The sequence below is a fragment of the Somniosus microcephalus genome, chromosome 4 (genome assembly GCF_052327205.1).
Source record: "Somniosus microcephalus isolate GS21.2 chromosome 4, FLI_Smic_1.0, whole genome shotgun sequence".
Classification (NCBI taxonomy): Eukaryota; Metazoa; Chordata; class Chondrichthyes; order Squaliformes; family Somniosidae; genus Somniosus; species Somniosus microcephalus.
The window spans coordinates 346,804,003-346,830,242 of NC_140990.1; the positions used below are offsets into that span (position 1 = coordinate 346,804,003).

Here is a 26,240-nt window from a genome sequence, read left to right on the forward strand (position 1 = left end):
TCTTCACTCTGTGTCCTCTGGTTACCGACCCTCCTGCCACTGGGAACAGTTTCTCCTGATTTACTCGATCAAAACCCCTCATGCTGTTGAACGCCTCTATTAAATCTCCTCTTAACCTTCTCTGCTCCAAGGAGAACGACCCCAGCTTCTCCAGTCTCTCCACGTAACTGAAGTCCCTCATCCCTGGAACCATTCCAGTAAATCTCCTCCGCACCCTCTCCAAGGCCTCGACATCCTTCCTAAAGTGTGGTGCCCAGAATTGGACACAATTCTCCAGTTCAGGCCGAACCAGTGTTCTGTAAATGTTTAGAATAACTTCCTGGCTTTTGTTCTCTATTCCTCTATTAATAAAGCCCAGGATCCCGTGTGCTTTTTAACCACTTTCTCACCTGTCCTGCCACCTTCAATGATTTGTGTACATTCACCTCCGGGTCTCTCTGCTCCTGCACCCCCTTTAAAATTGTCCCAATTAGTTTATATTGCCTCTCCTCATTCTTCCTACCAAAACGTTTCGGGGGCAAATAGCGTCAGTGGGTAGCACACTTGGTACTGAGTCAGAAGTCCTTGGATCCAAGCCCCGCTCCAGAGACTTGAGCCAATAATCCAGGCTGACAATCTCAGTGCAGTACTGAGGGAGTGCTACAGTGTCGGAGGGGCAGTACTGAGGGAGTGCTACAGTGTCGGAGGGGCAGTACTGAGGGAGTGCTACAGTGTCGGAGGGGCAGTACTGAGGGAGTGCTACAGTGTCGGAGGGGCAGTACTGAGGGAGCACAGCACTGTCGGAGGGGCAGTACTGAGGGAGTGCTACAGTGTCGGAGGGATAGTACTGAGGGAGCGCCGCACTGTCGGAGGGGCAGTACTGAGGGAGTGCTACAGTGTCGGAGGGGTAGTACTGAGGGAGTGCCACACTGTCGGAGGGGCAGTACTGAGGGAGTGCTACAGTGTCGGAGGGGCAGTACTGAGGGAGCACAGCACTGTCGGAGGGGCAGTACTGAGGGAGTGCTAGAGTGTCGGAGGGGCAGTACTGAGGGAGCACAGCACTGTCGGAGGGGCAGTACTGAGGGAGCGCCGCACTGTCGGAGGGGCAGTACTGAGGGAGTGCTACAGTGTCGGAGGGGCAGTACTGAGGGAGCACAGCACTGTCGGAGGGGCAGTACTGAGGGAGCGCCGCACTGTCGGAGGGGCAGTACTGAGGGGGCGCCGCACTGTCGGAGTGGCAGTACTGAGGGAGCGCCACACTGTCGGAGGGGCAGTACTGAGGGAGCGCTGCACTGTCGGAGGGGCAGTACTGAGGGAGTGCCACACTGTCGGAGGGGCAGTACTGAGGGAGTGCCGCACTGTCGGAGGGGCAGTACTGAGGGAGTGCCACACTGTCGGAGGGGCAGTACTGAGGGAGTGCTACACTGTCGGAGGGGCAGTACTGAGGGAGTGCCGCACTGTCGGAGGGGCAGTACTGAGGGAGTGCCGCACTGTCGGAGGGGCAGTACTGAGGGAGGGCCGCACTGTCGGAGGGGCAGTACTGAGGGAGTGCCACACTGTCGGAGGGGCAGTACTGAGGGAGTGCCACACTGTCGGAGGGGCAGTACTGAGGGAGTGCCGCACTGTCGGAGGGGCAGTACTGAGGGAGTGCCGCACTGTCGGAGGGGCAGTACTGAGGGAGTGCCGCACTGTCGGAGGGGCAGTACTGAGGGAGCATTGCACTGATGGAGGGGCAGTACTGAGGGAGTGCCGCACTGTCGGAGGGGCAGTACTGAGGGAGCATTGCACTGTCGGAGGGGCAGTACTGAGGGAGTGCCGCACTGTCGGAGGGGCAGTACTGAGGGAGCGTTGCACTGATGGAGGGGCAGTACTGAGGGAGTGCCGCACTGTCGGAGGGGCAGCACTGAGGGAGCATTGCACTGATGGAGGGGCAGTACTGAGGGAGCATTGCACTGTCGGAGGGGCAGTACTGAGGGAGCGCCGCACTGTCGGAGGGGCAGTACTGAGGGAGCGCTGCACTGTCGGAGGGGCAGTACTGAGGGAGTGCCGCACTGTCGGAGGGGCGGTACTGAGGGAGTGCCGCACTGTCGGAGGGGCAGTACTGAGGGAGCATTGCACTGTCGGAGGGGCAGTACTGAGGGAGCATTGCACTGTCGGAGGGGCAGTACTGAGGGAGTGCCGCACTGTCGGAGGGGCGGTACTGAGGGAGTGCCGCACTGTCGGAGGGGCAGTACTGAGGGAGCATTGCACTGTCGGAGGGGCAGTACTGAGGGAGCGCCGTACTGTCGGAGGGGCAGTACTGAGGGAGTGCCGCACTGTCGGAGGGGCAGTACTGAGGGAGCGCCCCACTGTCGGAGGGGCAGTACTGAGGGAGCGCCGCACTGTCGGAGGGGCAGTACTGAGGAAGTGCTGCACTGATGGAGGGGCAGTACTGAGGGAGAGCCGCACTGTCGGAGGGGCAGTACTGAGGGAGCATTGCACTGTCGGAGGGGCAGTACTGAGGGAGTGCCGCACTGTCGGAGGGGCAGTACTGAGGGAGTGCTGCACTGTCGGAGGGGCAGTACTGAGGGAGCGCCGCACTGTAGGAGGGGCAGTACTGAGGGAGTGCTGCACTGTCGGAGGGGCAGTACTGAGGGAGCGCCGCACTGATGGAGGGGCAGTACTGAGGGAATGCCGCACTGATGGAGGGGCAGTACTGAGGGAATGCCGCACTGATGGAGGGGCAGTACTGAGGGAGTGCCGCACTGTCGGAGGGGCAGTACTGAGGGAGTGCCGCACTGTCGGAGGGGCAGTACTGAGGGAGTGCCGCACTGTCGGAGGGGCAGTACTGAGGGAGCGCTGCACTGTCGGAGGGGCAGTACTGAGGGAGTGCCGCACTGTCGGAGGGGCAGTACTGAGGGAGCGCCGCACTGATGGAGGGGCAGTACTGAGGGAATGCCGCACTGATGGAGGGGCAGTACTGAGGGAATGCCGCACTGATGGAGGGGCAGTACTGAGGGAGTGCCGCACTGTCGGAGGGGCAGTACTGAGGGAGTGCCGCACTGTCGGAGGGGCAGTACTGAGGGAGTGCCGCACTGTCGGAGGGGCAGTACTGAGGGAGCGCTGCACTGTCGGAGGGGCAGTACTGAGGGAGCATTGCACTGTCGGAGGGGCAGTACTGAGGGAGTGCCGCACTGTCGGAGGGGCAGTACTGAGGGAGCATTGCACTGATGGAGGGGCAGTACTGAGGGAGTGCTGCACTGTCGGAGGGGCAGTACTGAGGGAGTGCTGCACTGTCGGAGGGGCAGTACTGAGGGAGCGCCGCACTGTCGGAGGGGCAGTACTGAGGGAGCGCCGCACTGTCGGAGGGGCAGTACTGAGGGAGCACTGCACTGATGGAGGGGCAGTACTGAGGGAGTGCTGCACTGTCGGAGGGGCAGTACTGAGGGAGCGCTGCACTGTCGGAGGGGCAGTACTGAGGGAGGGCCGCACTGTCGGAGGGGCAGTACTGAGGGAGTGCCGCACTGTCGGAGGGGCAGTACTGAGGGAGCGCTGCACTGTCGGAGGGGCAGTACAGAGGGAGTGCTGCACTGTCGGAGGGGCAGTACTGAGGGAGCATTGCACTGTCGGAGGGGCAGTACTGAGGGAGTGCCGCACTGTCGGAGGGGCAGTACTGAGGGAGCACTGCACTGATGGAGGGGCAGTACTGAGGGAGTGCTGCACTGTCGGAGGGGCAGTACTGAGGGAGCGCTGCACTGTCGGAGGGGCAGTACTGAGGGAGGGCCGCACTGTCGGAGGGGCAGTACTGAGGGAGTGCCGCACTGTCGGAGGGGCAGTACTGAGGGAGCGCTGCACTGTCGGAGGGGCAGTACAGAGGGAGTGCTGCACTGTCGGAGGGGCAGTACTGAGGGAGCATTGCACTGTCGGAGGGGCAGTACTGAGGGAGTGCCGCACTGTCGGAGGGGCAGTACTGAGGGAGCATTGCACTGATGGAGGGGCAGTACTGAGGGAGTGCTGCACTGTCGGAGGGGCAGTACTGAGGGAGTGCTGCACTGTCGGAGGGGCAGTACTGAGGGAGGGCCGCACTGTCGGAGGGGCAGTACTGAGGGAGCGCCGCACTGTCGGAGGGGCAGTACTGAGGGAGCACTGCACTGATGGAGGGGCAGTACTGAGGGAGTGCTGCACTGTCGGAGGGGCAGTACTGAGGGAGCGCTGCACTGTCGGAGGGGCAGTACTGAGGGAGGGCCGCACTGTCGGAGGGGCAGTACTGAGGGAGGGCCGCACTGTCGGAGGGGCAGTACTGAGGGAGTGCCGCACTGTCGGAGGGGCAGTACTGAGGGAGCGCTGCACTGTCGGAGGGGCAGTACTGAGGGAGCGCTGCACTGTCGGAGGGGCAGTACTGAGGGAGCGCTGCACTGTCGGAGGGTCAGTACTGATGGAGGGCCGCACTGTCGGAGGGGTAGTACTGAGGGAGCGCCGCACTGTCGGAGGGGCAGTACTGAGGGAGCGCCGCACTGTCGGAGGGGCAGTACTGAGGGAGCACTGCACTGATGGAGGGGCAGTACTGAGGGAGTGCTGCACTGTCGGAGGGGCAGTACTGAGGGAGCGCTGCACTGTCGGAGGGGCAGTACTGAGGGAGGGCCGCACTGTCGGAGGGGCAGTACTGAGGGAGTGCCGCACTGTCGGAGGGGCAGTACTGAGGGAGCGCTGCACTGTCGGAGGGGCAGTACAGAGGGAGCGCTGCACTGTCGGAGGGGCAGTACTGAGGGAGCGCTGCACTGTCGGAGGGGCAGTACTGAGGGAGCGCTGCACTGTCGGAGGGTCAGTACTGATGGAGGGCCGCACTGTCGGAGGGGTAGTACTGAGGGAGCGCCGCACTGTCGGAGGGGCAGTACTGAGGGAGCGCCGCACTGATGGAGGGGCAGTACTGAGGGAGCGCCGCACTGTCGGAGGGGCAGTACTGAGGGAGAGCCGCACTGTCGGAGGGGCAGTACTGAGGGAGTGCTGCACTGTCGGAGGGCCTGTCTTTCAGATGCAACGTTAAACTGAGCCACATGTACCCTCATAGGTGGATGTCCAAGATCCCACGGCTATGATTGGATAAAGAGCAGGGGATTCTCCCCGGTCTCCTGGCCAATATTTAGCCCTCAACCAACACCTAAAAACAGACTAACGGGTCATTTCTCACATCGCTGTTTGTGGAATCGTGCCGTGCGTAAATTGGCTGCTGCGTTTCCTAAATTACAACAGTGACGACACTTCAAAAGTACTTCATTGGCTGTAAAGCGAGTTGGGATGTCCGGAGGTGGTGAAAGGCGCTGGAGAAATGCCAGTCTTTCTATAGTGCAGGATCCAGTCCAGGGCAGGCTGGGGATGAGCCATTGCGGCCTGTGCCGATCTGGGTCGAGTGTGTCTGTACCATCAATATCCTGAGCGTGTATTGGCAATCGGGGCGAGGGAGGTTACAAACCACTGACCTTGACGAGAGCGGCTTCGTTGTAACGTCTGAGCGAGGCGCCGGCCGACTTCGGCACACGGCTTCGATTCTGCCCATCCCGTGCGCCCTGGGCGCCCCCACGTTTCGCGCGCACGGTGTAGCGGTGAATTGTCTTGTGGTGGATAACTTCACTCCTGAGGGAAGGAACAATCACACAAAGTAATCAAACAGAATGCAATGTATACCCCTACACTGACCCATCAAACACTGTCCCTACACTGACCCATCAAACACTCCCCTACACTGACCCATCAAACACTGTCCCTACACTGACCCATCAAACACTGTCCCTACACTGACCCATCAAACACTGTCCCTACACTGACCCATCAAACACTCCCCTACACTGACCCATCAAACACTCCCCTACACTGACCCATTAAACACTCCCCCTACACTGACCCATCAAACACTGTCCCTACACTGACCCATCAAACACTCCCCTACACTGACCCATCAAACACTCCCCTACACTGACCCATCAAACACTCCCCTACACTGACCCATTAAACACTCCCCCTACACTGACCCATCAAACACTGTCCCTACACTGACCCATCAAACACTCCCCTACACTGACCCATCAAACACTCCCCCCTACACTGACCCATCAAACACTGTCCCTACACTGACCCATCAAACACTGTCCCTACACTGACCCATCAAACACTGTCCCTACACTGACCCATCAAACACTGCCCCTACACTGACCCATCAAACACTCCCCCTACACTGACCCATCAAACACTGTCCCTACACTGACCCATCAAACACTGTCCCTACACTGACCCATCAAACACTGTCCCTACACTGACCCATCAAACACTGTCCCTACACTGACCCATCAAACACTGTCCCTACACTGACCCATCAAACACTGTCCCTACACTGACCCATCAAACACTCCCCTACACTGACCCATCAAACACTGTCCCTACACTGACCCATCAAACACTGCCCCGACACTGACCCATCAAACACTGTCCCTACACTGACCCATCAAACACTGTCCCTACACTGACCCATCAAACACTGTCCCTACACTGACCCATCAAACACTCCCCTACACTGACCCATCAAACACTCCCCCTACACTGACCCATCAAACACTGTCCCTACACTGACCCATCAAACACTGTCCCTACACTGACCCATCAAACACTGCCCCTACACTGACCCATCAAACACCCCCTACACTGACCCATCAAACACTCCCCCTACACTGACCCATCAAACACTGTCCCTACACTGACCCATCAAACACTGTCCCTACACTGACCCATCAAACACTGTCCCTACACTGACCCATCAAACACTGTCCCTACACTGACCCATCAAACACTGCCCCTACACTGACCCATCAAACACTGTCCCTACACTGACCCATCAAACACTGTCCCTACACTGACCCATCAAACACTGTCCCGACACTGACCCATCAAACACTGTCCCTACACTGACCCATCAAACACTGTCCCTACACTGACCCATCAAACACTGTCCCTACACTGACCCATCAAACACTGTCCCTACACTGACCCATCAAACACTGTCCCTACACTGACCCATCAAACACTGTCCCTACACTGACCCATCAAACACTGTCCCTACACTGACCCATCAAACACTGCCCCTACACTGACCCATCAAACACTGTCCCTACACTGACCCATCAAACACTCCCCTACACTGACCCATCAAACACTGTCCCTACACTGACCCATCAAACACTGTCCCTACACTGACCCATCAAACACTGTCCCTACACTGACCCATCAAACACTGTCCCTACACTGACCCATCAAACACTGTCCCTACACTGACCCATCAAACACTGTCCCTACACTGACCCATCAAACACTCCCCCTACACTGACCCATCAAACACTGTCCCTACACTGACCCATCAAACACTCCCCTGTAATGTCCGTGTGTAATTGAGACACGGACTGCAGAAGTTGGTTATAACAGGTGTTTACTGAATGGAGACAAAACTGGAACTACTATACAAAGTTACTACACAGGCTTATATACAGGGGTGGTCACTACTGGTACTGCAGTATACAGGGGCTGCAGAATATAGTTCCTTCTTCAAGGTACATACACTACAATTCCTCCCCTTTTAGCTAAACAGTACATAACATTCGATTAATAATTAAATAACATATTTACAATTACAGTTGCTATATACATTAGCTGAAGTTAATCAATTATAAATTCAGTCTTTGAGGCGGCTTCCTGATTCTGTCCGGATAACGCCTCTTTGGGGTATCAGGTTCTTCTGGCAAAGTTGATTCGGGATCAACGTCGTTGTTTGGTTCGTCTGCTTCCAATATCACCGATTCTGAGGTAGATGCAATTGGTACTTCGGTTTCATCACCAGGTGTATAGGATCGTGGTGTAGATTTGACGTTTTCCAGTGACTCTAGAATCTGGTCAGCATGGCGTCTTACAATGCTCTCTCCAACGTCCATGGTATACATTAGAGGTCCTTGCCGTGTACAGATCGTTCCTGGCTGCCATTTCTCTGTGCGGTAGTCCCGGGCCAAAACTGGTTGACCTATCTTGAAACTCCTGGTTGGCCTTTCATTCATATTCTGAAACTGCTTGTTCTCCACATCTCTTCTGATGTTTGGCTTAACCAAATCCAAGCGGCATCTTAGTCTTCGATTGAAGAACATCATGGCTGGAGTTTGGTTGGTAACCGCATGTGTCGCATTCCGGTAGGCAAACAAGAAGTTATCCACCTTGTGTTGTAGGGGTATGTCTTCATTACACATTGCCTTGATAGCCTTCTTGAATGTTTGAACGAACCTCTCAGCCAATCCATTGGTGGCTGGATGATATGGGGCGGATGTGTAATGCTTAACACCATTGTTCTTTAAGAACCTCCGGAACTCTTCAGACACAAACTGTGGTCCATTGTCGGAGCAAATCTGTTCAGGCAGCCCATTTCTGGCGAATATGGTTCGTAAGACTGTGATAGTTTTTTCTGTGGTGGTTGAGGACATTTTTATTACCTCTGGCCACTTTGAATGTGCATCCACCGCAATTAAAAACATCGAGTCCATAAATGGACCAGCAAAATCAATGTGCACCCTTTGCCATGGGGATGAGGGCCACTCCCATGGATGTAGAGGGGCTTGTGGTGGGGCGTTTTGGACCTTCTGGCATCCTGTACAGCTCTTGGTTATCTCTTCCATTTCTCTATCGATTCCCGGCCACCACACAAACGCTCTGGCTAAGTTCTTCATTTTTACCCCTCCCAGATGACCCTCATGAAGCTCATTGAGCACTCTATCCTTCAATTTGGGTGGAATTACTGCTCTGGATCCACACATCAAGGTTCCTCTGCACACTGACAGCTGTTCTCTTCTCGGCGAGAATGCTGGCAACAGTGGTTCGCCATGTGCTGGCCATCCCTTCACCGTTAAATCATAGACCCTGGAGAGTGTCGGGTCATTTCGTGTTTCCTTTTCTATGTTTGCATTCGTCACAGGTAGACATTCGACTATGGTCGAGTGGAATATCTCCACAGGATCCACTGCAGGTGCTTCTTCCACCGTCGGCAACGGTAGGCGCGGCAATCCATCAGTATTCCCATGCTGTTTAGTTCCTTTGTACTCGATGTCATATTGGTGTGCCCCTAGGAAAAGGGACCACCTCTGTAGCCGTTGTGCTGTCATTATCAGGACGCCCTTCTTAGGGTTGAAAATGGAGACAAGAGGTTGATGATCAGTTAGTAGAGTAAATTTCTGTCCGTGCAGGTAGTGATTGAACTTCTTCACCCCCCACACCAGGCTGAGGGCCTCTCTGTCAATCTGGGCGTAGTTACGCTCGGCTGCAGTTAACGAGCGTGACGCAAAAGCTATCGGCCTCTCTGAACCATCAAGGGATTTATGTGACAGTACTGCTCCAACACCGTAGGGAGACGCATCACACGCCAGTCTTATCGGTAGTAATGGGTTGTAGTGAGCCAATACTTCTCTTGAAGTGATCAGGCCTTTACACTTCTGAAAGGCCCGCTTACATTCATCGCTCCATTTCCATGCTACTCCAGTTTGTAGCATAAATGCGAGGTTATCCACTTTGGGGGTAAAAACAGGAGGGTAGATTATTATCTAAATGGCAATAGATTGGGAGATGGGGAAGTGCAGAGGGACCTGGGTGTTCTTGTGCACCAGTCACTGAAGGAGAGCATGCAGGTGCAACAGGCGATTAAGAAGGCAAATGGTATGTTGGCCTTCATATCAAGGGGGTTCGAGTATAGGAATAGGGATACCTTACTACAGCTGTACAAGGTGCTGGTGAGACCGCATCTGGAGTATTGTGTACAGTTTTGGTCGCCCCATCTGCGGAAGGATGTTCTTGCCATGGAAAGAGTGCAACGGCGATTCACCAGGCTGATACCTGGAATGGCGGGAATGACCTATGAAGAGAGATTAAATAGTTTGGGCTTGTACTCACTGGAGTTTAGAAGATTGAGAGGGGATCTCATCGAAACATATAAAATTATGGCAGGCCTGGACAGGCTGAATTCAGAGAGAATGTTTCCAATGGCCGGGGAGCACAGAACCAGGGGCCACAGTCTAAAAATAGCGGGCAAATCATTTAAAACAGAGATGAGGAAGAATTTCTTCACTCAAAGAGTGGTGAGCCTGTGGAATTCCCTGCCACAGAGGGCTGTGAAGGCTAATTCAATAAATATTTTCAAGAGAGAATTGGATATATTTTTGAAGGCTAAGGGGATTAAGGGTTACGGAGAAAAGGCGGGGACGGGGTACTGAACTGGTAAGATCAGCCATGATCTCATTGAATGGCGGAGCAGGCTCGAAGGGCCGAATGGCCTACTCCTGTTCCTATCTCTATGTATCTATGTATCTATGTAGCAGGGCGTTCAGTGGGTGCAGAATTGTGGACAAATTCGGCAAAAACTTATGATAGTAATTCACCAATCCGAGGAATGACCTCAGTTGCGACACATTTTCAGGCGCTGGGGCCTTAACTACTGCTTCAATTTTGTCAGGGGACTTATGTAACCCCTCTTCATCAATCACGTGGCCACAATACGATATTTGTTTCTTAAAAAACTCGCACTTGGGGCGATTGGCTCGTAGCCCATGTTCTGTTCGTCTAGTGAGCACCTGCTCTAGGTTGGCAAGGTGTTCACTGTCATCTTCACCTGTCACTAGGATGTCGTCCAAGTAACACTGAGTCCCCGGAATCCCTTGCAGGACTTGTTCCATCGCTCTTTGCCATATAGCCGGAGCTGATGCTACTCCGAATACCAGTCGATTATACTGGTAAAGACCTTTGTGAGTGTTTATCGTGAGATATTTCCTAGAGGATTCTTCAACCTCCATCTGCAAATATGCTTGCGCTAGGTCAATTTTTGTAAAACGTTTCCCTCCAGATGGTGAGGCGAAAATATCTTCTATCCTCGGGAGAGGATACTGCACTGTGTGAAGGACTGGGTTCACCGTCACCTTGAAGTCCCCACAGATGCGAACCTTCCTTGGCTCCTCAGACTTATTGTTTAACGTTTTCTTCATGACAGGAACGATGGGTGTCGCCCACTCGCTCCAGTCTACCTTAGATAACACGCCTGCATTCTCCAGCTCTGCCTCGACGGCTGGGCGAATTGCATACGGTACCGGTCTTGCTTTGAAAAACTTGGGAATTGCATTCTCTTCTATTTTTATCGAGGCGGTTACGCCTTTAAGAGTTCCCAGTCCTTGTTGAAATACCTCTTTAGCGTTAGCTAAGATTTTTGACAATCGTCCAGGTGTGACGTCGTCATCCTTTTTACCAGCCACAGTCAGTGTCTGAATGGAGTGCCAGTCTAAACTTATCTTTCTGATCCATTCACGTCCCAATAACGGTGGTCCACCATCTTGCAGTATGTACAGATACAATTTCTGTATTTCCTTGCCATTGTATTCGACAGGCACCCTTATTTTCCCTCTGCGGTATACTTTCTGCCCCGTATATGTCTTCAAGGCAATGGATGTGTCTTTCAAGGGTATGTGTGAGAATAGCCACTCGTAGTCTCGTTGATTCATGACGGTCAGGGCTGATCCTGTATCCAATTCCATTTTGACTTGGGACCCTGCTATCGTGAGGGTGACCCAAATGGTTCGGTGATCCTCTTTTGCGATTACGTTGTGTAGTTTGAGACAGCTTAGTCTCTTGTTCCCGGATTCACTATCGCTCTTCTGGTCTTCGGAACTACTGTCCGTCATCTTTTGTACCTTCCTGTACTGTTCCTTAGTAGTCCTTTTGTTGTCGTTAGTCTTCTTCCCAGACCTGCAAACTCGTGCAATGTGTCCCATCTTTCCGCATTGCCTGCATGTTTTGTCCTTGGACCAGCAGTCCTTCTGGTCATGGGTTGTTCTGCCGCAGCGATAACATTTTTCAAATCCCCGTGTCATTTCATGGGTGCCATATTCCTGTGGCTTTTGCTGTATTTCCGCAGCTCCCCTTGCTGCTGCTTCGTACGATACTGCCACGCTGAAAGCCTTATCTAGCGTCAGCTCTTTCTCTGAGAGTAACCTCTTCTGGGTTCCTTCACTCAGGAGTCCACAGACAAATTTGTCCCGTAGGGTATCTGCCAGTCCTGCTCTGAACTGGCAGTGCTTTGATAGCTTGCGTAGTTCCGTAAGGTAATCAGCATTGCTCTCATCTTTATGCTGATTTCTCTCGTGGAATTTAAATCTTTCTGCTATCAGCAGCGGTGTAAGATTTAGGTGTTCCTGTAGGATATCAACAATTTCGTTAAAACTCTTCGCCATCGGTTTGACTGGAGTGATCAGGTTCCGCAATAGGCCGTACGTTCTTGCGCCCATTAAGTTTAGTAGTACCGATGCCTTTTTCTCATCGGCTACTTCGTTTGCCTTGCAATATACTTCGACTCTTTCCACATACGTGGTCCAATCTTCTATTGCATTATCGAAGGCAGTGATATTGCCAGTCTTCGGCATCTTGGAGATCTAAGATGGCGCCTCCCGCGCTTTGCCTTCTTCCCTGATTGAACAAAATGGCGCCTCCCGCGCTTTGCCTTCTTCCCCGCGGGATTAAGATGGCGCCTCCCGCGCTTTCTGCCTTTTCCGCTGCTGCCAGCGCTGTTGCTGGCGTTTTATGCCTTGATGGTGACGCCCTATGGTCTTCGCGCGCTTCCCCCCGCGCTGCTGCCAACGCCGCTCTCCGCGGTCCCCGTGGCAAACTGCAGCTCCTCGCGGCTTTCTGCACTTCTAATTTCTTTTATTTTAATTACTGTTCCCGTCATCAGAGCAGACCCTATGGGACACTTCCCTCCCTCTTCTCGGGTCTGTACGCTGCCCGGCTTCGTAGCACCGGCCGCGCCCTGTGTGCTCCACTCTCCTCTTCCCGACAACGCTGCTCGGCCCCGTTGAAAAGCCACCCGATCGAGCTCTAGCCCGCCGCAGCCCAGGAAGGATCAGTGTACTACCTGCCACCAGCCCGATTAGCTGGAACACCATAGACTGGATAACCAACTCCAGCACTCGACAGCCTCTCCTGCAAATCTTCGAATTCGATGCATCAGAGGGCGGTTGCCCACGGTCGACGCCCGTTTCTTCTGTTTATTTATTTATTTTCTTTTTGGATTTCTTCTTTCTGGCTTCGACCTCTAATAACTTCGCTTCAGGGATGGATCCCCGTGAGCTGGTGCAGAACTGTAGTGAAGTTCGGATCTGTTCGTCGCCAATGTAATGTCCATGTGTAATTGAGACACGGACTGCAGAAGTTGGTTATAACAGGTGTTTACTGAATGGAGACAAAACTGGAACTACTATACAAAGTTACTACACAGGCTTATATACAGGGGTGGTCACTACTGGTACTGCAGTATACAGGGGCTGCAGAATATCGTGCCTTCTTCAAGGTACATACACTACATCCCCCTACACTGACCCATCAAACACTCCCCCTACACTGACCCATCAAACACTCCCCCTACACTGACCCATCAAACACTCCCCCTACACTGACCCATCAAACACTGTCCCTACACTGACCCATCAAACACTCCCCCTACACTGACCCATCAAACACTCCCCCTACACTGACCCATCAAACACTCCCCCTACACTGACCCATCAAACACTCCCCCTACACTGACCCATCAAACACTGTCCCTACACTGACCCATCAAACACTCCCAGGCCAAGTACAGCACGGTTTAGATACAGAGTAAACTCCCTCTACACTGTCCCATCAAACACTCCCAGGGCAGATACAGCACGGGTTAGATACAGAGTAAAGCTCCCTCTACAGTGTCCCATCAAACACTCCCAGGGCAGGTACAGCACAGGTTAGATACAGAGTAAACTCCCTCTACACTGTCCCATCAAACACTCCCAGGGCAGGTACAGCACGGGATAGATACAGAGTAAAGCCCCCTCTACACTGTCCCATCAAACACTCCCAGGGCAGGTACAGCACGGTTTAGATACAGAGTAAACTCCCTCTGCACTGTCCCATCAAACACTCCCGGGGCAGGTACAGCATGGGTTAGATACAGAGTAAAGCTCCCTCTACACTGTCCCATCAAACACTCCCAGGGCAGGTACAGCACGGGTTAGATACAGAGTAAAGCTCCCTCTACACTGTCCCATCAAACACTCCCAGGGCAGGTACAGCACGGGGTTAGATAGAGAGTAAAGCTCCCTCTACACTGTCCCATCAAACACTCCCAGGGCAGGTACAGCACGGGTTAGATACAGAGTAAAGCTCCCTCTACACTGTCCCATCAAACACTCCCAGGGCAGGTACAGCACAGGTTAGATACAGAGTAAAGCTCCCTCTACACTGTCCCATCAAACACTCCCAGGGCAGGTACAGCACGGGTTAGATACAGAGTAAAGCTCCCTCTACACTGTCCCATCAAACACTCCCAGGGCAGGTACAGCACGGGTTAGATACAGAGTAAAGCTCCCTCTACACTGTCCCATCAAACACTCCCAGGGCAGGTACAGCATGGGTTAGATACAGAGTAAAGCTCCCTCTACACTGTCCCATCAAACACTCCCAGGGCAGGTACAGCACCGGTTAGATACAGAGTAAAGCTCCCTCTACACTGTCCCATCAAACACTCCCGGGGCAGGTGCAGCATGGGTTAGATACAGAGTAAAGCTCCCTCTACACTGTCCCATCAAACACTCCCAGGGCAGGTACAGCACAGGTTAGATACAGAGTAAAGCTCCCTCTACACTGTCCCATCAAACACTCCTAGGGCAGGTACAGCACGGGATAGATACAGAGTAAAGCTCCCGCTACACTGTTCGATCAAACACTCCCAGGGCAGGTACAGCACGGGTTAGATACAGAGTAAAGCTCCCTCTACACTGTCCCATCAAACACTCCCAGGGCAGGTACAGCACGGGTTAGATACAGAGTCAAGCTCCCTCTACACTGTCCCATCAAACACTCTCAGGGCAGGTACAGCACGGGTTAGATACAGAGTAAAGCTCCCTCTACACTGTCCCATCAAACACTCCCAGGGCAGGTACAGCACGGGGTTAGATACAGAGTAAAGCTCCCTCTACACTGTCCCATCAAACACTCCCGGGGCAGGTGCAGCATGGGTTAGATACAGAGTAAAGCTCCCTCTACACTGTCCCATCAAACACTCCCAGGGCAGGTACAGCACGGGTTAGATACAGAGTAAAGCTCCCTCTACACTGTCCCATCAAACACTCCCAGGGCAGGTACAGCACGGGTTAGATACAGAGTCAAGCTCCCTCTACACTGTCCCATCAAACACTCTCAGGGCAGGTACAGCATGGGTTAGATACAGAGTAAAGCTCCCTCTACACTGTCCCATCAAACACTCCCAGGGCAGGTACAGCACGGGTTAGATACAGAGTCAAGCTCCCTCTACACTGTCCCATCAAACACTCTCAGGGCAGGTACAGCACGGGTTAGATACAGAGTAAAGCTCCCTCTACACTGTCCCATCAAACACTCCCAGGGCAGGTACAGCATGGGGTTAGATACAGAGTAAAGCTCCCTCTACACTGTCCCATCAAACACTCCCGGGGCAGGTGCAGCATGGGTTAGATACAGAGTAAAGCTCCCTCTACACTGTCCCATCAAACACTCCCAGGGCAGGTACAGCACAGGTTAGATACAGAGTAAAGCTCCCTCTACACTGTCCCATCAAACACTCCTAGGGCAGGTACAGCACGGGATAGATACAGAGTAAAGCTCCCGCTACACTGTTCGATCAAACACTCCCAGGGCAGGTACAGCACGGGTTAGATACAGAGTAAAGCTCCCTCTACACTGTCCCATCAAACACTCCCAGGGCAGGTACAGCACGGGTTAGATACAGAGTCAAGCTCCCTCTACACTGTCCCATCAAACACTCCCAGGGCAGGTACAGCACGGGTTAGATACAGAGTAAAGCTCCCTCTACACTGTCCCATCAAACACTCCCAGGGCAGGTACAGCACGGGTTAGATACTGAGTAAAGCTTCCTCTACACTGTCCCATCAAACACTCCCAGGGCAGGTACAGCACGGGTTAGATACAGAGTAAAGCTCTCTTTCCTGCAGGAAACCTCCCTAACACAGAGAGCAGGAACACTTAAATCACAGGCACAAAGCTGCGTGTCATCAGTGTGGGCGGAATCACAGAGCTGCATTGCGAGAGTGCCTGTTGAGGGGGCCTTTATCTGAGGTTGTGGCCTTTGACAAACAGTTAGCAACAGAGCTGCGCAGTGAAGAATAGAATCAGTGTCGGCCCACCCTTCCCCTGTAGTCAGACCGCCGTCACACGACCGCGTACTTGCCCTTGAAACACTGCAGCAGCAAAATGTCCACCACCCGTCATGAGAACCACCCAGATGGTTTGAGGGTTGAGGCTGTGGAGTGACGACAGGAGGCTTTCCTCGTCCTCTCCCTCCCCGGGCTCCTGTGGAAACAGATAAATCCTGCAGTCAGTGTACGCTGATTTATCCCGTGTGCCCCGATAAATCCCGTGTGACATGAATCTCGTCATTCATGTGGAAATGACTTATGAAATAATACTGGGCGGCCTGCTGGTGGCACTGTCCAGGGAGAGTATAAATACTCGGGCACGGGCCCAGCTTGCTCAGGACATTCTTAACAGGAACTAGTGAAGAACACAACTAGACCTCCATGTTGTAAAACAGTTGATTAAAGCTTTGTTTAACGCTTAGACCAAGTGCCTAGTAGTTATCTTACCACACCGTGTACTGCAATAAATCCCGCAGCCCGTGTACCCCAATATATCCCGCAGCCCGTGTACCCCAATATATCCTGCAGCCCGTGTACCCCAATATATCCCACAGCCCGTGTACCCCAATATATCCTGCAGCCCGTGTACCCCAATATATCCCGCAGCCCGTGTGCCCCAATATATCCCGCGGCCCGTGTACCCCAATATATTCCGCCGACCGTGTACCCCAATATATCCCGCAGCCCGTGTACCCCAATATATCCCGCAGCCCGTGTACCCCAATATATCCCGCAGCCCGTGTACCCCCAATAAACCCGCGGCCCGTGTACCCCAATATATCCCTCGCCCCGTGTACCCCAATATATTCCGCCGACCGTGTACCCCAATATATCCCGCAGCCCGTGTACCTCAATATATCCCGCAGCCCGTGTACCCCAATATATCCCGCAGCCCGTGTACCCCAATATATCCTGCAGCCCGTGTACCCCAATATATCCCGCAGCCCGTGTACCCCAATATACCCCGCAGCCCGTGTACCCCAATATATCCCGCAGCCCGTGTACCCCAATATATCCCGTGTACCCCAATATATCCCGCAGCCCGTGTACCCCAATATATCCCGCAACCCGTGTACCCCAATATATCCCACACTGAGCGGCGCTCTCCAGTCCTGTTTTTCTAAATTTGCTCTATCAATACCCTTTATAATTTTGAGTATCTCTATTAGGTCTCCCCTTAACCTTCTCTGCTCCAAGGGATGAGAGGGCTGTCCTATGATGAGAGATTGAGCCTATACTCTCTGGAGTTTAGAAGAATGAGAGATGATCTCATTGAAACACAAGATTCTGAGGGGCATTGACGGGGTCGATGCTGAGAGGTTGTTTCCCTCTGGCTGGGGAGTCTAGAACCAGGGATCACAGTCTCAGAATAAGGGGTCGGCCAATTAGGACTGAGATGAGGAGGAATTTCTTCACACAGAGGGTGGTGAATCTTTGGAATTCTCTACCCCAGAGGGCTGTGGAGGCTCAGTCGTTGAGTATATTCAAAACTGAGATCGATAGATTTTTGGATACTAAGGGAATCAAGGGATATAGGGATCGGGCGGGAAAGTGGAGTTGAGGAAGAAGTTCAGCCATGATCTTATTGAATGGCGGAGCAGGCTCGAGGGGCCATATGGCCTATTCCTGCTCGTATTATGTTCTTCTGTTCTAAGGAGAACAATCCCAGCTTCTCCAATCTCTCCACATAACTGAACTCCCTCATCCCTGGTAAATCTCCTCCGCACCCTCTCCAAGGCCTTGACACACTTCCTGAAGTGCGGTGCCCAGAATTGGACACAATTCTCCAGCTGGGGCCTAACCAGTGATTTGTGAAGGTTTAGTATAACTTCCTTGTTTTTGTATTCAATGCCCCTATTTACAAACCCAAGCATCCATACACTTTCGTAACTGCCTTATCATCTTGCCCTGCTACCTTCAAGGATTTGTGAATCTGCCCCCAGGACCCTCTGCTCTTGCACCCCCCACACCACCCCCCCTCAAAATAGTCCCATTGAGATTATACCGCCTCTCCACGTTGTTTCTCCCAAAGTGCATCACTTCACACTCATCTGTAAACATGGAAACATAGAAGATAGGAGCAGGAGTAGGCCATTCGGCCCCTCGAGCCTGCTCCGCCATTCAATGAGATCATGGCTGATCATCCAAATTCAGTACCCTGTCCCTGCCTTCTCCCCATATCCCTTGATCCCTTTAGCCTTAAGAAATATATCCAACTCCTTCTTGAATATATTTAATGAACTGGCCTCCACCGCCCTCTGTGGCAGAGAATTCCACAGGTTCACCACTCTCTGGGTGAAGAAATTCCTCCTCATCTCTGTCCTAAATGGCTTACCCCTTATCCTTAGACTGTGACCCCTGGTTCTGGACTCCCCCGCCATCGGGAACATCCTTCCAGCATCTAGTCTGTCTAGTCCTGTTAGAATTTTATAAGTTTCAATGAGATCCCCTCTCATTCTTCTAAACTCCAGCGAATATAAGCCCAATCGACCCAATCTCTCCTCATACATCATTCCTGCCATCCCAGGTATCAGTCTGGTGAATCTTCACTGCACTCCCTCCATGGCAAGAACATCCTTCCTCAGATAAGGCGACCAAAACTGCGCACAATACTCAAGGTGCGGTCTCACCAAGGCCCTGTACAACTGCAGCAAGACATCCTTGCTCCTGTACTCGAATCCTCTCGCTATGAAGGCCAACATACCATTTGCCTTCTTAACCGTCTGCTACACCTGCATGCTTACTTTCAGTGACTGGTGCACAAGGACACCCAGGTCTCGTTGCACTTCCCCTTCTCCCAATCTATTGCCGTTCAGATAATAATCTGCCTTCCTGTTTTTGCCACCAAAGTGGATAACCTCGCATTTATCCACATTATACTGCATCTGCCATGCATCTGCCCAATCACCCAACCTGTCCAAATCATACTGGAGTTTCTCGGCATCCTCCTCACAGCACACACGCCCACCCAGCTTTGTGTCGTCTGCAAACTTGGAGATATTACATCTAGTTCCCTCGTCTAGATCATTAATATATATTGTGAATAGCTGGGGTCCAAGGACTGATCCCTGCGGTACCCCACTAGTCACTGCCTGCCACTCGGAAAAAGACCCGTTTATTCCAACTCTTTGCTTCCTGTCTGCCAACCAGTTCTCTATCCAAGTCAGTACCTTGCCCCAATCCCATGTGTCTTAACTTTACACGCTTATCTCTTATGCGGGACCTTATCGAAAGCCTTCTGAAAGTCCAAATACACCACATCCACTGGTTCTCCCTTATCTATTCTACCAGTTACATCCTCAAAAAATTCCAGCAGATTAGTCAAGCACGATTTACCTTTTGTAAATCCATGTTGACTTTGTCTGATCCTGTCACCCAAGTTCAGGTCACTTATATAAAAGACAAGCAATGGTCCTAATGATAACCCCTGGGCGACTCCACTGCATACTTCCCTCCAGTCAGAAAAACATCCCTTCACCACTACTCTGTGTCCTATCCCTTGGCCAATTACATACCGAACTTACCACCGTCCCTTTAATACCATGTCCGAAAATGTCTGTTCTGAAATACTTTTATCAAATGCCTTTTGAGTGTCCAGGTTTACAACATCTACTGCACCAGCCTCATCAACCCTCCCTGTTACTTCATCAAAGAACTCAATCAGGTTAGTCAGACACAACTTGCCTTTAACATAAGAACATAAGAAGTAGGAGCAGGAGTAGGCCATACGGCCCCTCGGGCCTGCTCCGCCATTCAATAGGATCATGGCTGATCCGAACCTAGACTCACGTCCACTTCCCTGCCCTCTCCCCGTAACCCCTAATTCCCTTATCAGCTAGGAAACTGTCTAGCTCCAGTTTAAATTTATTTAATGTCACAGCTTCCACAGCTCTCTGAGGTAGCAAATTCCATAGATTTACTACCCTCTGAGTGAAGAAGTTTCTCCTCACCTCAGTTTTGAAAGGGCAGCCCCTTATTATGCCCCCGAGTTCTCGTCTCACCCATCAGTGGAAACATCCTCACCGCATCCACCCGATCAAGCCCCCTCACAATCTTATATGTTTCATAGAAACATAGAAGATAGGAGCAGGAGTAGGTCATTCGGCCCTTCGAGCCTGCTCCGCCATTCAACGAGATCATGGCTGATCATCCAAACCCTAGCACCCGGTCCCTACACCGACAGCCATCCCACACAAGCCCTATCCCCGTAACCCCACGTATTTAATCCCCCATAACACTAAGGGCCAATTTTTATCATGGCCAATCAACCTCACCCGCACATCTTTGGACTGTGGGAGGAAACCGGAGCACCCGGAAAAAACCCACGCAAACACGGGGAGAATGTGCAAACTCCACACAGACAGTCACCCGAGGCCGGATTTGAACCCGGGTCCCTGGCGCTGTGAGGCAACAGTGCTAACCACTATGCCACCGTTTCGATAAGATCGCCTCTCATTCTTCTGAATTCCAATGAATAGAGGCCCAACCTACTCAACCTTTCCTCATAAGTCAACCCCCTCATCTCCGGAATCAACCGAGTGAACCTTCTCTGAACTGCCTCGAGAGCAAGTATATCTTTTCTTAATTATGGAAACCAAAACTGCACGCAGTATTCCAGGTGTGGCCTCACCAATACCCTGTATAACTGAAGCAAGACTTCCCTATTTTTATACTCCATCCCCCTCGCAATAAAAGCCAAGATTCCATTGGCCTTCCTGATCACCTGCTGTACCTGCATACTAACCTTCTGTGTTTCATGCACCAGGACCCCCAGATCCCTTTGTACTGTAGCACTTTGCAGTTTCTCTCCATTTAGATAATAACTTGCTCTTTGATTTTTTCTACCAAAGTGCATAACCTCACACTTTCCAACATTATATTCCATCTGCCAAATTTCTGCCCACTCACTTAGCCTGTCTATGTCCTTTTGCAGGTTTTTTATGTCCTCCTCACTCACTGCTTTCCCTCCCATCTTTGTATCGTCGGCAAACTTGGATATGTTGCACTCGGTCCCTTCCTCCAAATCGTTAATATAGATTGTAAAGAGTTGGGGTCCCAGCACTGACCCCTGCGGAACACTAGTCACAGATTGCCAACCCGAGAAGGAACCATTTATCCCAACTCTCTGTTTTCTGTTAGATAGCCAATCTTCCACCCATGCCAGTATATTACCCCCAATCCTGTGATTTTTTATCTTGTGCAGTAATCTTGTGTGGCACCTTGTCAAATGCCTTTTGGAAGTCCAAATACACCACATCCACTGGTTCCCCTTTATCCACCCTGTTTGTTACGTCCTCAAAGAATTCGAGCAAATTTGTCAAACATGACTTCCCCTTCATAAAACCATGCTGACTCTGTCCGATTAAATTATGCTTATCCAAATGTCCTGTTACTGCTTCCTTAATAATGGACTCCAACATTTTACCAACCACAGATGTTAGGCTAACTGGTCTATAGTTTCCAGCCTTTTGTCTACTTCCCTTTTTAAATAAGGGCGTTACATTAGCAGTTTTCCAATCTGCTGGGACCTTACCTGAATCCAGGGAGTTCTGGAAAATTACCACTAATGCATCCGCAATCCCCACCGCCACTTCTCTCAAGACCCTAGGATGTATGCCATCAGGTCCAGGGGATTTATCCGCCTTTAGTCCCATTATCTTACCGAGTACCACCTCCTTAGTGATTTTAATTGTGTTTAGCTCCTCCCCCCCCTATAGCCCCCTGTTTGTCCAGTGTTGGGATATTTTTAATGTCCTCCACTGTAAAGACTGATACAAAATATTTGTTCAGCGTTTTTGCCATTTCCATGTTCCCCACCACTAATTTCCCGGTCTCATCCTCTAAGGGACCAACGTTCACTTTAGCCACCCTTTTTCTTTTTATATAACTGTAGAAACTCTTGCTATCTGTTTTTATATTTTTGCTAGTTTACTTTCATAATCTATCTTCCCTTTCTTAATTAATCTTTTAGTTATTGTTTGCTGGCTTTTAAATGCTTCCCAATCTTCTATCCTCCCACTAGATTTGGCGACTTTATATGCCCTTGTTTTCAGTCGGATATTATCCTTTATTACTTTACTTAGCCATGGATGGCTGTCTTTTCTTTTACGCCCCTTTTTCCTCAGTGGAATATATTTTTCTTGAACAAATCCATGCTGCCTGTCCCTCATTAACCATGCTTCTCCAAGGGAGAATTAATTTTGTCCTTGACAATGGTCTGTGGTAGTTTTCCCACCACTGACGTTAGACTGATTGCCCTGTATTTACCAGGTTTATCCCTCTCCCCTTTCTTGAACAGAGGTGCAACATTTGCAATCCTCCAGTCCTCCGGCACCACACCAATATCCAAGGAGGATTGAAAGATTGTGGCGGAGCTTCTGCTATCTCCACCCTAGCTTCCCTCACCAACCTAGGATGCATCCCATCTGGACCGGATGACTTGTTAACTCTGAGCGATGCCAACCTATTTAGCACCTCCTTTCTATCTATTGTTATGCTATCCAATATCTCTGCTCCCACCTCCTGTACGGCAACATTAACTCCATCATCATCTTTTGTGAAGACAGTTGCAAAATACTCACTCAGTACCTCACTCATACCCTCTGCCTCCACAAGATATCCTTTTCTGTCCCTAAATAAGGAGAAACTGTTTCCAGTGGCAGGAGGGTCGGTAACCAGAGGACACAGAGTGAAGGTAATCGGCAAAAGAACCAGAGGGGAGATGAGGAGAATGTTTTTACGCAGCGAGTTGTTGTGATCTGGAATGCGCTGCCTGAAAGGGCGGTGGAAGCAGATTCAACAGTGACTTTCAAAAGGGAATTGGATAAATATTGAAAAGGAAAAATTTGCCGGGCTCTGGAGAAAGAGCAGGGGGAGTGGGACTAATCGGAGAGCTCTTTCAGAGCTGGCACAGGCTCGATGGGCCAAATAGCCTCCTTTTGTGCTGTAGGAGCAGGGGGGTTCTCCCCGGTGTCCTGGCCAATATTTATCCCTCAACCAACATCTCTAAAACAGATGATCTAGTCCTTATCACAGTGCTGTTTGTGGGATCTTGCTGTGCGCAAACTGGCGGCCGCGTTTCCTACATCACAACAGTAACTACACTTCAAAAGTACGTCATTGGCTGTGAAGCGCTTTGGGACGTCCCGAGATGGTGAAAGGCGCTATATAAATGCAAGTCTTTCTTTATAAAAGAGAGACAGGAAAGGTTTGGACGAGGGAGGGGGCTCGGTGAGGGAAAGATTCAGAAAAGGGCCAATCAAAAGCAGTGAGAGAAATGTCAAGGCTGCAGAACAGTGTGGTGATCTGGGTAAAAATAAACAGAGTGGGTCAGGAAGAGACAAAGAGCTCAACAAAGGTCATAGGGCATCAGTGCCTAAGGTGAAACCAGGGAAAAAAGTTCAAGCTAAAGGAACTGTATCTGAATGAAACATAGGAGCAGGAGTCGGCCATTCAGCCCTTCGAGCCTGCTCCGCCATTCAATATGATCATGGCTGGTCCTCTATCTCAACACCATATTCCCGCTCTCTCCCCATACCCCTTGATGCCTTTTGTGTCTATAAATCTACCTATCTCCTTCTTAACTATATTCAGTGACTTGGCCTCCACAGCCTTCTGCAGTAGAGAATTCCACAGGTTCACCACCTTCTGAGGCATTCTGAAGGGGGAGGGTGAACAGTCAGAGGTCGTGGTTCACATTGGGACCAATGACATGGGTAGGAAGAGGGTTGAGGTCCTGCAACAAGAATTTAGGGAGCTAGGTAGCAGATTAAAGAGCAGGACCTCAAAGGTTGTAATCTCTGGATTACTCCCGGTGCCACGTGCTAGTGAGTATAGGAATAGGAGGATAGAGCAGATGAATGCGTGGCTAAAGAGTTGGTGCAGGAGGGAGGGCTTTAGTTTCCTGGATCACTGGGCCTGCTTCTGGGGAAGGTGGGACCTGTACAAGTCGGACGGGTTGCACCTGAACCAGAATGGGACAAATATCCTTGCGGGGAGGTTTGCTAGCACTGTTGGGGGGGGTTTAAACTAACTGGGCAGGGGGATGGGATACGGAGTGGAGCTATAGGTAGGGGGTGATGCACAGCCAAATATAGAGGAAAAAAACAAGTCAGCCTGGAAGGCAGAGCAAATATGTAACGGCACAAGGGAGTATGGCAAGGCTGGATGGCATTTATTTTAATGCACGGAGTCTTGCGAATAAGGCAGATGAATTGAAGGTGTTGATGAACACATGGGAGTATGATATTGTTGCTATCACAGAGACATGGTTGAGGGAGGGGCAGGACTGGCAGCTCAATATTCCGGGGTATAGAATCTTCAGGCGAGACAGAGGGGGGTGTAAAAGAGGAGGGGGTGTCGCAATATTAATCAAGGAGTCAATTACTGCTGTGAGGAGGGATGATATATTAGCGGGTTCCTCTAATGAGGCCATATGGGTTGAACTTAAAAACAAAAAGGGGGCAAGCACTTTGCTGGGAGTGTACTACAGGCCCCCAGTCAGGGGGAGATAGAGGAACAGATATGTAGGCAAATCTCAGAGAAGTGTAGAAATAATAGGGTAATAATAGTAGGGGATTTCAACTTCCCCAATGTTAACTGGGATAGTCAGAGTGTGAAAGGCTTAGAGGGTGCGGAATTCTTAAAGTGCATCCAGGAGAGCTTTTTGAGCCAGCATGTAGCGCGAAGCATTCGCATCAAAATAGATAAATTAACAGCAGAGATAGAAATAAATGGGATCGATTGAAAAGCCATTACTGAGACATGGTTCCAGGGTGACCAAGGTTGGGAACTAAATATTCCAGGATACTTCACCTTTAGAAGAGACAGGCAGTATGGAAAAGTGTGTGGGGGTGGGGTGGGAGTAGCCCTGGTGATAAAGGATGGGATAGAGACTGTAGAGAGAAAGGATCTTAGCTCTGAAAATCAAGATGTAGAATCAGTTTGGGGGGAGCTAAGAAACAAGGGGCAGAAAACACTGGTGGGAGTAGTTTATAGGCCCCCTAACTTGTAGTGTCAGACAGAGTATAACTCAGGAATTAGAGGCGCATGTAACAAGGGTAATAGAGTAACTGTGGGGCACTTTAATTTCATATAGACTGGGCAAACCAAACTGGCAGTAATAGTGCCGAGGACGAGAAAACAAGACTTGCAGTTCGAGCACGCCTGTCACCATCTCACAACTTCCCAAAGCGCTTCACAGCCAATTAAGTACTTTCTGAAGTGTAGTCGCTGTTGTAATGTAGGAAACATGGCAGCCAATTTGCGCACAGCAAGCTCCCACAAACAGCAATCTCATAATGACCAGATAATCGGTTTTTGCTTTGTTTCTTGAGGGACAAATATTGGCCAGGACACCAGGGATAACACCCCTGCTCTTCATCGAAATAGTGCCATGGGAGCTTTTCCCGAGAGAGCAGGCATTTAACGTCTCATCAGAAAGTGCAGCACTCCCTCAGTACCGCCCCTCCGACAGTGCGGCGCTCCCTCAGTACTGCCCCTCCGAAAGTGCAGCGCTCCCTCAGTACTGCCCCTCCGACAGTGCGGCGCTCCCTCAGTACTGCCCCTCCGACAGTGCAGCACTCCCTCGGTACTGACCCTTCAACAGTGCAGCACTCCCTCAGTACTGCCCCGCTGACAGTGCAGCGCTCCCTCAGTACTGCCCCTCCGACAGTGCAGCGCTCTCTCAGTACTGCCCCTCCGACAGTGCGGCGCTCCCTCAGTACTGCCCCTCCGACAGTGCGGCGCTCCCTCAGTACTGCCCCTCCGACAGTGCAGCACTCCCTCAGTACTGCCCCGCCGACAGTGCAGCGCTCCCTCAGTACTGCCCCTCCGACAGTGCGGCGCTCCCTCAGTACTGCCCCTCTGACAGTGCGACGCTCCCTCAGTACTGCCCCTCCGACAGTGCGGCGCTCCCTCAGTACTGCCCCTCCGACAGTGCGGCGCTCCCTCAGTACTGCCCCTCCGACAGTGCAGCACTCCCTCAGTACTGCCCCTCCGACAGTG

General features: G+C 51.6%; 1 protein-coding gene across 4 annotated transcripts in view; it reads right to left on the minus strand.

Moving 5' to 3' along the window:
• Positions 1 to 26,240, minus strand: part of ankzf1 (ankyrin repeat and zinc finger peptidyl tRNA hydrolase 1) — a 93,861-nt gene that overhangs the window by 48,959 nt on the left and 18,662 nt on the right. For all 4 annotated transcript variants that reach the window (XM_085986994.1, XM_085986993.1, XM_085986995.1 and 1 more), the window contains 2 exons: positions 16,268 to 16,389; positions 5,436 to 5,589 (listed from right to left, as the gene is read on the minus strand). In XM_085986994.1, the coding sequence (XP_085843120.1) occupies positions 5,436 to 5,589; positions 16,268 to 16,389 (276 nt within the window). The remainder of the gene's footprint in view (positions 1 to 5,435; positions 5,590 to 16,267; positions 16,390 to 26,240) is intronic.